General features: G+C 40.0%; 1 protein-coding gene across 2 annotated transcripts in view; it reads right to left on the bottom strand.

Moving 5' to 3' along the window:
• si:ch211-214j8.12 (uncharacterized protein LOC100000539 homolog) overlaps positions 1-5,501 on the bottom strand; it is a 32,324-nt gene extending 26,823 nt beyond the window's left edge. Inside the window, exons 1-2 of one of the 2 annotated variants that reach the window (XM_039759105.1) lie at positions 5,404-5,465; positions 3,208-3,253 (exon numbers count right to left, since the gene is read on the bottom strand). In XM_039759105.1, coding sequence (XP_039615039.1) covers positions 3,208-3,213 — 6 coding nt within the window. In that variant the 5' untranslated portion in view covers positions 3,214-3,253; positions 5,404-5,465. Of the gene's footprint in view, positions 1-3,207; positions 3,254-5,403 lie in introns of both variants that reach the window. The other variant, XM_039759106.1, reaches the window with a different exon arrangement.
• Between the last annotated feature and the right edge of the window lie 8,382 nt (positions 5,502-13,883).

Raw genomic sequence — 13,883 nt, 5'->3', positions numbered from 1 at the left:
ATGTTTAATAACATGCTTTAACTCCTATCATCATGAAAATATCACGTATACATCTCAGTATTTTAGTTATTCAGAGAGCTGTAATATCACAGATGTCATGGATTCTGTGTCCAGTTGGAGGAAGAGAGCCGGTTTAAGAAGCACACAGTGATTCACACACATAGAGCACATAGAAGATCAAATACAAAACAAAGCATTTAACGTGCTACTTTAATTACGATGTGATTTGAGAAACTGGTTAATTAAACGATTTTAAGATGAAGTTTATGATGTTCTACTTTAATGACAAAATAAACTAAGTGATTAAAGTGGAAATGTCGAGATTGAAGTTGACATTTCGTGCTTTTTCCCCACTGTGTGCCTTTTTTTCTCTGTGCCCTAATAAGCTTTCATATGACACTCATACGGTGTGCTACAACTCACCTTTTCACTGAGACTTTGATATGTGGCAACATCTTTTTCATTTCCGGCACAGCGCGATTTTGTGAATGTGAGCTTTCAAGTTTCTCCAACACGCTATGTCACTCGATCAACTTCTTTTTGTTGATTATACCACAGTTTAATTAAACAAATAGTATGTTTTTTCTTTGCCTCCACTTGGTATTCGTTGAAATTCTTATATTTTCCCCCGTGCTTTTCCCATTGTCTTTTCACAGAAGGCTGAGCTTAAGGGCAATTTATATTGATTTGCATATTCAAAGAGGCGTAATTCTGGGAGGAGTTGGGGCGTTACATAAAGCGCGTGCACAAGCGTTACTTTTCACGCTGATCGGGATTTATGTAGCGGAAGAACGTGGAAGTTGGAGTACGCACAGATTCCTGCATCTGGATTTTTCTATGCGTAGGCACATTTCGGTTTTTGTGCTTACGCTATGTTATAGTGCGAATTCTACGCACGGCGTTATACATGAGGCCGCTGGTCATTTGAAAAGTAGCTTGCAAGCCAAAAAAGTGTGGGCACCCCTGCTATACACATAGCTCAGTTATAGGACACACTCTTAACCCCTGGGTGGTAGTAGCAAAGGAGAGAGTGAAAACAAAACTGAGTGCCATTATAAGCAATGCTACATATTGAATATGAATGGCTATGCCTCAAAGAAAGAGCTCAAATGACATGTTTTTTTGAACCATTTCTTTTAATATTTTCTCTGCCTATTTTTGAGCTTATGTTGTGTGTATTGTCTGTCTCTGCGTTTGACTGTTTTATATAAACAGGTAAGTAACGCCCCGAGGCTCGCATATGAGTGAGGAGAGCCCTGCCCCTATCCCCTCGGTCTACTGCAAGTCCACTGCACAGGTATCTTGTGAAAAGCAGACAGACATACAGACATTGTTTTTTATATATATAGAGATATATATTATACAGTATATGCAACAGCCTTGAAGCTTGTACCTCACTTAGCTAGCGAAAGAGAGAACTACTTAACAGATTTAGATCAGGTTTTTTCTATAATTTACTTGAACATTTTAGTTGATTTTGCGACTTCGCTCATCGCACTAAGAATCATAAAAGTTCACTTGCAGGAGCGGTATATTTACACTAATGCGAGACAGAGGCTGTGGGCCAAGGGGAGGAGGAAGCGTAACATCAGGAGTAGGGAGCTGGGCGGGCCCCTTCTCACTGTACTGTTTCAGGCTAGTGTGTAAATCCATCCATCCATTTTCCAACCCGCTGAATCCGAACACAGGGTCACGGGGGTCTGCTGGAGCCAATCCCAGCCAACACAGGGCACAAGGCAGGAACCAATCCTGGGCAGGGTGCCAACCCACCGCAGTAGTGTGTATATATATTATATAAAAAAAACCTTGGATGAGATGAGACTTTTTCAGAGAGATAGTTTCAAGTTCCACGAGACAAGACTTTGTGCCAGGAGATTTAACCACATCCACGGTCCACTCACCTCTCATTCTTAAGAAAGCTATTGTCAGACACAGTTGCTATGTTCTCAGCTCTAATAAATGTTTATGTTTTCCTCATTTTAATACAAGACATACAATGTATTTGTTTCCTTCGATGTTGTTCTTTTCTAGACAATAATTTTAAATGTTCCAGATGAAACGTCAACGACTAAGCGAAGAAGACAGGGCAGCGCATCGAAAAGAGGCCAAAAAATGTTGGACAGAAAAGAATTCAAAAATGAACAATAATAATCTAAGTGCAAATTCAGAAAATAAGGAAAGTTATAATCAGCCCAGACCAAGTGGAACTGAAAGCCTAACAGGCTCAAGTGGTGGTGGAAATAAAATACAAAGAGTAGAAGACAAAGTAGAACATCGAAGTCCAAAAATGTTGGCGTGATAAACATGCAGAGCAAGTAAGAGATTATGAATGTACTAAAATTCTAAACTCTGAAAAAACTGAAGGAAATTATTACTTGGTGAAATAACAGAACAACGAAAAGAGATTGAAATGAATGGACATAGATGATATTACAGAAGTATGTAGATATTGTTTGGCTTTAAAGTTTAAGTCGGAGACTTGTATACTCTCCAATTCATGTTGCCTTCAGGGAAAAGTAGTGTTTCTTCCCAATGAAGAGGCATATCTGCGAGAAATAAAAGATTTGTTATTTGGTGAAAGTGAAATCCAAAAACACTACAGGCAAAATATCCGCATCTACAATAATCTGTTCTCATTCGCATCATTCAGTGCTCAAAATGTAGATTTACACGATTCAGGACCATACCCTATGATAATCTGTGGTCCGGCAACAATTAAAGCTACTACAAGTTTAATTTCAAAGAAACCACAATTGGGTCAGGTTTATATTCATGATCACAGAGATGCAATACAATAAAGAATCGAAAGCGTTAAACGATCGGCCATATTAGAAATTCTACAACCAATAATGGATACAAATCCACACATTCAAAAGCATCGCACTTTACACAAAATTTATCTGAAAAAATTTACAAAAAAGTTTTCTTGGATTCCTATATTAATCCAAAAGATCACACTCGCATATATAATAAACCAACATGTGACGAATTGTCAGTGATAATAGTTTTGAAAGACAGAGATATCAAAGACAGAGTAGATATTCGTGTATATCCAAAAGCACAGCAAGACTCATTGCAAGCAGCAGATCCGAGAAATGACTTTTGAGAAATAAAATTTTATTTAAAGGTTTCAAATTACACAATTCACAACACCTTGCCATATGACAGTATGTGGTACTGGTATTAATTTCCTTGAAATATACATACCGACATTGGTGCAGGGGAGTGGGCGGAAGAAGGGTTTATGGTAGTCCTGGTTAAATATTAAAGAAAAATAGTGAAGGTAAAAATGATGTTCTCTCTCTTTTTTCCATGTCATGTTTCTGTAAGAAGATCAAATCTACAGTATGTCGAAAACCAAAGTAATTCTCCAGCACCTCTGTATTTATCTTGTTCGTGTGCCAGGTTGATTACAGTGCTTACTGCCCTAGTATAATGACAAAATTCTATGAAACAGAAGTGTAATGATTATCTCTATCCGTTATTCCAGTTTGCAGGATCTTTGCTAATTTAACCACCCAAGTAATTCACAGCATCAGTTTTTAAGCAAAGTAGCTCCTACAGAGAACTTTTTTAGCCTGCCAGCTAATCCCAAGGCCCACCACGATTCTACCAACCACAAAAGCAGTAGATCTATATACAGTACTGCTAAACTGTCCAAAGAGGTGGATCTATCAGATATGCCAGCAAAAAAAGCAGCTTAAAGATTGACACATCACTTAGTGAGCACTTTGAACTTTTCCCAGTTGTTTCATCCCTTTCTCGCTCATGCAGGCAGTCCTATACAGCATACTTTGGTAGCTATCACAACTGAGAATGGCATTTGCTGAGTTTTAACACAAGTTTTATATGTATCCCGTTTAAAAGATGCTTATTTCAGTTAAGTCAGTCATTAGCAGTACACTGAAAGTATACAGTTGTTTCAATCATTTAATTTTACTTTGACAAATATGTGTCTCATATGCCATACCAATTTGAGAATTAATGCACTGGCCTCGTTGTCTTATTGCCTTCTTTTCAACTTACCGTTTAATAATCCATTCAAATTTAGGTTGTACTTGCTCCAGTAGTATTTTGTTAAAAGGTCTGGTTTCAGGTTATAACTATGCCATTATTTTTTTTTTCAATTTTCTTTGTGTTGATTATATATTCATTTTGTGATTCACTGTACACTTATACTAATTTATATATATATATATATATATATACACACAGTCATCAATTTATGATCCCCTTCAATTCAATTACTGTATCACTGGAGCCATCTCATCGTAAATTGTGCAGAATGTTGTGAACTGTATCCAAGCAGTGGGCCCAAGTGGGAGGGTCAAACACTGTACTCATGTCATAATCAAAAATTTGATACAAACTCTACAAGCTTAAATTTTCTTGACAAAATGAATTATTGTTTGACAGCTCAAATATTGTAGTGCTTGTTTCATACCTTCTGGTTTGATATTCTGCACCCTTGATCGCACGTTATCGCCAGGTTTGTATGGGGTTTCCGGCCGTCATCCCAAAAAAGTGCAGGTTTATGTTAACTGGAGACTAGCCTCGAGCTTTAGATTTCATAACGATGGATTGACGACCTTTAATCTTGAACCGTGAGAAAGGCTCGATGCTCTTCCTGGCCAGTAGATGTCACTGATAAGAGGTGTGTAGTATTGGGAGTGTAACGAAAAGAAAGTATTTTAAATGGCTTCCCAACTTGTGTTCAGTTCAAAGCGAGGGTCTTTTACATCATCACTACAATAAATGCTTAAGATTCGTTTTTAATTTGCCGTCGTATTTGTTTACTCTGTTAATTTTGATTAAAGACACAGCATCGCGGAAAGTATTAGATATATTATACACAAATGCGGAGACGGGTGCGGTTTAGGCAAAATGACCTCAAAATGTAGGCATGGGTTTAACGCATATGCGAATTTGTCTATAAAACGCCAACTCGCATCTGTGGGACAAGAAACTCGCATATTGTAAGGGTACATCCAGCTGTCCCGTAATGGTTTGAGAACAACTGTTTGACTTTCTCGCAGTACAATTTAAAATGTATTTTTTATTTCTGCTAGCGAGTTTCAAAAAACCAGAGGGGTTACTTGATCACAACAATGCAGATTATTGCTTGAAATTGAATAAAGAGATACGTAATGCGTTGTTCAACCGTTTAACGCAGAATGAGATAATAACGTGAAGTGCAGCTGAGTGTGCTCTTCCGCACTCCATACGCCGACACCACCCGTTTTCGCTTGTCCAGTTGGCTACAAGTTTTCTTCATACTTTATTTTGCTTGTCGATATTCTTAATTTTAAGCATCCATGAAAAAAACACAATCCTGGATATATATTTCTCCATTGTTAATTGTCTTACAATTTTTGAGTACATTTTTTAAAATACAGTACTTACGTAAGAGAGGCGCTGTTCACGTTTGTCAATCAAAGCCACAGTGTGTTCTGATCCAGGCCACTAATTGGCGATTGCGATTGAATGGGCGGGGATTGATGACAAATCCAGCATTGCCTCTTTCATACGTCAGATGTATTGAGATCTGCAGCTTCACTCTGTTGCCTCTCCACGAGTGCGGCTGAGGTAGTGATGGGAACTCCGGCTCTTTTCAAAGCTTCGGCTCTTTTGGACCGGCTCCCTTTAAAGAGCCGGCTCTTACGGCTCCCGAATGGCTCTTCGTTTAGTATCACTTGGATGCTTATATTTTAGCCCAAATAAGTAATTATGAATGGTTTGTGTATAAGCAATTTCTTATTCATTGTTTTCAGACATTACGTATTTTTATGCATTTTTTCATTACGAAAAATACACAGTTTAACATTTCAATAAAAGCTTTAAATGAACAACTTAACACAAAACCACAGCAAACAAATTTACATTGTTTAACATTTCAATAAAAGCTTTAAATGAACAACTTAACACAAAACCACAGCAAACAAATTAAATAAAGGCCAAACTCAACAACAACACAACACTATGACTTTGAATAAAAGTTTTTAGGCCAGGTTGGCATTCAGAAATGTCAGATGCCTCAGCTTAGATGGGCTGATGCGATTTCTCCTCTTCATGATTATTTGTCCTGTTTTTGAGAAGACTCTTTCTGAGGAGACCGATGTAGCGACAATGCAAAGTCTTCCTTCCATTGTAGCACACTCTTGTTTGGGCCTTAGCTCTGGCATCCCCTTCTGACGTTGCATAGACTTCAGCTTCTCTGTGGCAAATGTGCTTTTATGGAAAAACTCTACAATAGCCTTTACCTTGTCCACAGTTGGTTTCACCACCTTCAGCGCATCTTTAACTGTCAGGTTTATTGTGTGTGCAAGGCATGGGCTGTGAGTCCACTGCAAATCTTTTATGGCTTTTGTTATGTTTGCTGCATTATCAGTAACACAGCACACCACTTTGTCATTTACTTGCCATTCTTTTGCCACTCTTAGTAGCTCCTCTGCTAGGTTTTCTGCGGTATGTCTCTCAGCAAACTCAAAACAGTCAAGAAGGCAGGATGTCATCTTAAAGTTTTCAATAAAGTGACAAGTGACAGACATGTATGAGCATGTTGTTCTGGATGTCCAGCAGTCAGTTGTAAGGCAAACTGCTGAAGCTTTTTTGACTCTGTCTTGCCATAATGCACGCTCCTTGTTATATAGTTGTGGAATAATTGTTTGGGACAAAGTTTTTCTGCTAGGGAGAACATACATGGGGTTTAAGGCCTGTACAAAAGTTGTAAATCCCCTGTCCTCCCACAATGAAAAATGGTTGAAAGTCGCTAGCTATCATTTTAGCCAGCTCCTCATCGACATTTATTTGTTTGTCTGGCGTCATTTGTCTTGGAATAAATGTGCTTATTTTGGTTTGAACTGAAGACCGTGTTATACCTGCAGTTTTCAGTAAGACAGTGGATGCTGCAGCAGAAGTAATTGGCTCTTTTCCAGGGTCAGTGGATGGCAGGAGAGAGGGCACGCTCTCCTCCAGTTGCACGGATGGGTGGGTGGTTCTTATATGTCTGTGCAGGTTTGTTGTAGACCCTGCTCTAACGGATATTTTCATATTACAAATTCTGCACTTAGCTTTGCAGTCTCCAATATCACAGAAATGCAGCCAGACGCTGCTTCTTTTTCGGCTTTCACTCATTTCTTCACCGGAGGCGTGACTACTGGGGGGCTGGGGTGGGCACTGCCCCTCCAGATACAAGCCGTGCCCACCCTGCGAAATGCTCTGTCTGTCCAATGAAAACTCTGGAGAAGAATAACATTTTATTTTCAAAGTTCACTTTGCAGCACGTTTTGAAATTGTTGACCACACTCCTTAATTAAAACAGCGTATACGTTCCATTCTTCTTTTATTTTCTGGTTGGTAACACCAAAGTCTATGCATAGGTGGCTTATTTAAAAGTTGACATCTTTAATCTCTGTCCCTCCGCAAGCTGCTGTCTCCACGGTTGAGCCCAGCACCGCTGCTACCAACACGGAGCACAGGGCAACCAAGTGTCGGGAACTGAAACTCCAAAAAATGTAGATAAGCCTACACAATCCTCTAGCTCTGCGCCCGTGTCGGGTACAACAAACCTCTGCCTGCAACAAAATATACAGTCCGGACTGCCTGACTTAAATATGGATAGCCCGTCCCAGCCCATTTTAATTAATTATCTCAATTCGGAAAGACACTCATATGTTTTAATGCAAGCTGGTATCAGTCTCGATCATGGCTTGAATATTCTGTTGTCCGTGATGCCAGCTTTTGCTTTGCCTGCCGCAAATTTAGTATTTCCAATTCGGACTGCGAGGACATATTCACCAAACACGGCTACACTAATTGGAATAAAAGCCTTAGAAAGAGACGGTGGTGGCTTCTGCATGGCAAAAGTATCGGCGCCGGGCAGAGACGGGTGAAAGCATAGTTCAACTACTGGGTTCAGCCCAGATAGAAAAGAATAGATATTATGTGAAAAGCATTGGGGAGGCCATTCAGTTCCTTGCAGTCAATGAACTGGCTCTGCGTGGTGACAATCACGAAGGTGGGGAGGAGAGACTTTTCCTAAGTTCTTTGATTACACAATCAAAAAAGATGCCAAACTTGCAGAAATTGTAAAATACATCCCCGACAATGCAAAATACACATCCAATGTAATTCAAAATGAAATAATTGAGGCTCTTGCCAAAATGGTGGTAAAAGATATCAGGACCAAATATGAAAAAGCTGACTCTCCTGGACTTTGTATTAAAAGTGATGGTACTAGGGTTCACTGTAACATTGAGAATGTGTCTGTAGTGATTAGATTTGTCCAGATCTCCATCCCTGAAGAACACCTGATTGGCTTAATTTAACTGAATCAGCTGGATGCTGAATATATTTGTAACCAAACTCAGTCACATCTCTCTGAGCTAGGTTACAGCCCAGACAATTTAGTGTGTCAGGGTTTTGATGTCATGTCTGGGGCAAGGCGTGGTGTCCAGGGTTTGTTACAAAACAAAGTTGGTATAAGTACATTCCATATGTACACTGCTACAACCACCAGCTCCATTTAGCAGTGATACATGCAATGGAATCAGAACCTCTGGCTAAGAAGTTCTTTGACTGGTCAAATTCATTGAACACATTTTGTCACAGACATTATGTTTCACACACATACAATACACCCACACTGAAAAGACTTCTAGAAATAAGATGGACCAGTCATTATGATGTCACAAAATCCATTGTCAACAATGAGGAAGCTATAAGGGGGCTTTTCTCACAAGTAGCATAGGCTGACACTGCCCCTTTTGACATTTGCATAGAGGCATGTGGTCTTTTGACCCAATGAAAAAAGCAGAATTTCTTCAATACAGGAAAATTCCTCCTTCATGTGCTTGGTGTGCTGAAACCAGCCAATGCAATTCTACAGGCACATGCAGTGGATTTGTGCACAGCTGGGGAGGTGGTGATAGCTTCACTGGCCACACTGAAGGAGATGAGAAGCCACTCATTCTGGGAGGAGCATTTCTCTCAGTGTGAAAGTAGGCCTACCAATTCGCTCAAAAGGAAATGGAAAGTTAACTCACAGCTTGATGATAGTATTGTCGTGTCTACGCTTGGGCATGGTGACTCTGATGAACAAATTGCTCCTAATCAGACTTTTAAAAGGGCTATGTTCAGCATTCTTGATAGAGCTATTGTGGAAATGGAGACAAGATTCTCTCAGAGAAATGTTGAATTATTGAGGGCCACATCGCTTCTCCTGCCAAAATCAGAATTATTTCTTGATCATTCTCTCCTGAAACCTCTTCAGGCACTTGCAGGGACAGAGCAAAACAGCATGAGCTTGCAAAGTGAAATTGCTGTGGCAAAAGCAATGTTGATCAATAAACTGCCAGCTGATGCTAATCTCTCTGAAGCATGCAAACGCATTCAGCAGTACAAAGAGACCTTCCCTATGTTGCATTCACTATGTGTCACAGCACACATCATTGGTGTGTCTTCAGCTGCATGCGAAAGCTCTTTCTCTACTTTGAACCGCATTCTCACTCTACTCCGCCAAACAATGCTGCATTCAAGGAAGAGAAATTTAGTCATTCTGGCACATGAGAAAAACATCACAGAACATCTAGACATGAATGAATTTATTTCAGAATTTGCCAAGAGTAACCGCAGACTAGTCCTGTATATAATATCCAGGTTAAATACTGGAAACTGATATCCTATAGCCTTCCTAATGTCTACAATGAGCCACATTTCTGTTCTTGCTCTCATATGTTGTATACATTTGACTTTATTGATATTTACCTTGTAGATGTAGTTCTATATTTGTTCACAAAAAATAATAATACAAGTTCTATTGCCTCTGTTAATTTTATTAAACAATAGGTTATGATTTATGCCACAATTTTTGCTTTTATATGTTATATAAAACTATGTTGTTATTATTATTTGACCCCCCCTACAAAAATGGGGATGGATCGATGGATATTTTTTGCCCACCCAGACAAGCCAAATGCCCACCCACACATGATGTTCTGGTCACACCTCTGTTCTTCACTCTTCTTTTTTTCTTCACGATGCGCTTGCATTTAAATCTGGCTCCTCATCTGTCGCAGCAACAGCTCTGTGTACCTGGCCTGTACTAACACTTGCTGTCTTCGGAGCGTCTGCCCCCCTTCCTTCTTTCACATAATGGTACGATCCTAGTCCGATGTGTCGTTCGTGAACGAGCCGGCATTATGAGCCAATGTTCTGTGTGCCCATATAAATAAAGTCCCGTCCCTGCCGAATGGATTTTCTGCAGAGCTGAGCAGGAGCGGCTGAAGCTTCGGCTCTGCTCAACGGGCATCGGCTCCTCTCGTTCACTTCAAAGCATCGGCTCTTAGAGCCAGCTCGTTCACGAACGACACATCACTAAGAAGATTGCCAACACCATGAAACTGAGCTGCAGAATGGTGGCCAAGATGATACAGTGGTTTAACTGGGCAGATTCCACTCAGAACAGTCCTCGCCATGGTCGACCAAACAAGTTGAGTGCACATGCTCAGCGTCTTATCCAGAAGTTGCCTTTTGAAAATAGACGTATGAGTGCTGCCAGCATTGCTGCAGAGGTTGAAGGGGTGGGGGTGTCAGCCTTTCAGTGCTGAGACCATATGCCACACACTACATCAAATTGGTCTCCATTGCTGTTGTCCCAGAAGGAAGCCTCATCTAAAGATGATGCACAAGAAAGCCCGCAAACAGTTTGCTGAAGACAAGCAGACTAAGGACATAGATTATTGGAACCATATCCTGTGGTCTGATGAGACCAAGATAAACTTATTTGGTTCAGATGATGTCAAGCATGTGTGGCGGCAACCAGGTGAGAAGAACAAAGACAAGTGTGTCTTGCCTATAGTCAAGCATGGTGGTGGGAGTGTCATGGTTTGGGGCTGCATGAGTGCTGCCGGCACTGGGGAGCAACAGGTCATTAAGGGAACAATGAATGCCAACATGTACTGTGACATACTTAAGCAGACCATGATCCCCTCCCTTCGGAAACTGGGCCGCAGGGCAGTATTCCTTCATGATAATGACCCTAAAAGAAAGCTAAAGAAACTGAGGTAAAAGTGCTGGACTGGCCAAGCATGTGTCCAGACTTAAACCCTATTGAGCATCTGTGGGGCAGCATCAAATGGAACGTGGAGGAGCGCAAGGTCTCTAACATCCACCAGCTCCGTGATGTTATCATGGAGGAGTGGAAGAGGATTTCAGTGGAAACCTGTGAAGTTCTAGTGAACTGCATGCCCAAGAAAGTTAAAGCAGCGTTGGAAAATAATGGTGGCCACACAAAATATTGACACTTTCGGCACAATTTGGACATTTTTCACTTAGGGGTGTACTCACTTTTGTTGCCAGCAGTTTAGACATTAATGGCTGTGTGTTGAGTTATTTTGAGGAGACAGCAAATTTACATTGTTATACAAGCTGTGCACTGACTACTTTACATTGTATCAAAGTGTCATATCTTCATTGTTGTCCCATGAAAAGATATAATAAAATATTTACAAAAATGTGAGGGGTGTACTCACTTTTGTGACATACTGTAATTCTAAATTGGTTTAGAACAATATTGCACACATGTAACTGTGGGTGTACAAGTGCGGGTCTAGAACCATAGACATAGAATTACTAGACGCCGCATGACCAGGAGCATCGTACGTCAACGTTGCTGCCATATTGCGAGTGGCACTGTTGTGGAGTGAAATAATGGATAAAGATGCCTCACGCATGTGCTGCTTGGGATTGTACAAATTGCTGTATGATCCAAACCAGATCCCGGTGGGTTACATTTCATAGTTAAGGCTGAACAATTGTTTTGGTTATATTTGGCCATTAGAAAATCCCATTTATAATCTTAACTATACCTACGCCAGGCTAAGATAGCAAAGCTATGCATTTATGTGCTCAAGTAAACCTCCAAACAATGTTTTGGCTAAATGTATTTAGTCACTAACTATATAGATTGTTGGTAACTGTTAACATTTGTCAAACTTTGAAGGGTTCCCAAAGAAATCCACCTCAGGAAGCAGTGGGAGGTAGCCCTTAGACGGGATTTTGAGAAAGCTGTCCTGTGATGTGTGCCGTGCTAGTTTGGTAACAGATGCTGTACCGGCATCATATGATCAAAGCTACCAAATGCTCACATTAAAAAACAAAGGAGGTTTAATGATTCCTTCTGAGGGTACAGTCATGGTGGTCAAAGGAGCTTAGCTTGTTATCTGGCAGTCGACATTAGGGCAAGCTGTCAGTGTATCTTTGATCAATCAGTTTGTTCGGGCTGAGATTGGTTCAGATGATGTGTTTTTTTTTCAAGAAGCACATTGAGGAAATACAGTTTGAATTTGACAACCATCATTTTATGCTCATGTCTTCAGTTGTGTCTGTCTTCCACAAACTAAGGTTGCACCGTATTGCCAGACTAAATACTCTGAAATTACAGAGTGGCAACACATGAAAAAAGCTATGCAAGACAGTTCTGTTTCATGGATTTTAGATCCTCTCCTGTATATATTTAAGTAACCACATTGTGTGTGTGTGTGTGTGTGCGTGTGTGAGAGAGAGAGAGATTGAGAGAGGAATGAGTGAAATGTTTTCAGAAATTATTAAGCCAATTTGTATACAATAAAATTGTTTATTTTTGTCATTGAGTGTATCATTTCACTGTTAAAAGAAAGACCAGACTGCCCGTTGCAGTCTTACTATTTTGACTTTCAGACATTGGTCAAGTTTTCATCTCAATAATTAATAATACATTTTATTTAATATGCGCCTTTCTTAGCACTCAAGGACACCGTACAATAAAATTAAACAATATTAGTAAAATTAGAACAAGAGAATGATAAATCAAAAAGCAATAATTAGCAAACAAACAAAGATAAGTGGCAGTAACTGCAAAATTCACAATTGGTATGCCAGTTTGAAAAGATAAGTTTTGAGGGTATAGTTTTAAAATGTGTTATTCAATGGAGCTGACGTATATGAGAGGAAAGAGAATTCCCGAGTTGAGGAGCACTATGAGAGACGCACGAGCTCCCATAGAACAGAGTTTGATGTGTGGTACAGAAAGTAGAGTTGCAGATGAGGATCTGAGTGAGCGAGAGTGAGTGTCAGTCTGGAGGAGATCAGTGAGGTGTATGGAGCAAGACTGTGGAGAGCTTTAAATGTTATGAGCGGTATTTTGTATTGTATTCAGTAGTGAACAGGGAGCCAGTGAAGTTGACAGAGAATTTGTGTAATATTTTCAGTGGTTTTAGAACAGGTTATTATCCTGGCAGCAGAATTTTGAAGAAGTTGTAAGCGATGGATACTTTTTGCGGGATGCCAGATAGAATAGCATTAGAGTAATCTATATGTAAGGTGACTAGGGCATTATCCAATACTTCATTACTGTGTTGCGTTAAGAACAGGACGAAGTCTAGAAATGTTTCGGAGATGGAAGAAGGCTTTCCGAGAAATGTTACTTATATGGGAGGAATTATTTAATAATAATTATTATTTAATAATTGCCATTATTAGTGTATAGATGGATATAAATAATTGCATTTAAACGATTCGCCAAATCTGTTGTATGTAAACGATACTGTTTTAAACGTTGTTTTTTCATCAGAAAATCCGGTTTCCACGTCTACTTGTATTAATTTAAATGGCACTTTTGCCACTTGCAATAGGGCGGACGCACTGACGTATCGCGTCGACTGGGCAACACAGTGAATGTGGCGTCTACCTACATATGTCTATGTCTAGAACTGTGGTGAGGTATGATGCTGTGGCTCTGCAATTGGATAGTATTGGTTTGGGGATATCTGGCTGCGGGATACATGTGCAAGAAGGCATACGCAGGATAAATGCAACGGACATGTACAGACTGCGAAATCCGTAAC

Source organism: Polypterus senegalus, chromosome 7 (genome assembly GCF_016835505.1).
Source record: "Polypterus senegalus isolate Bchr_013 chromosome 7, ASM1683550v1, whole genome shotgun sequence".
Lineage (NCBI taxonomy): Eukaryota > Metazoa > Chordata > Cladistia > Polypteriformes > Polypteridae > Polypterus > Polypterus senegalus.
This window is presented reverse-complemented; position numbering and strand designations above follow the sequence as displayed.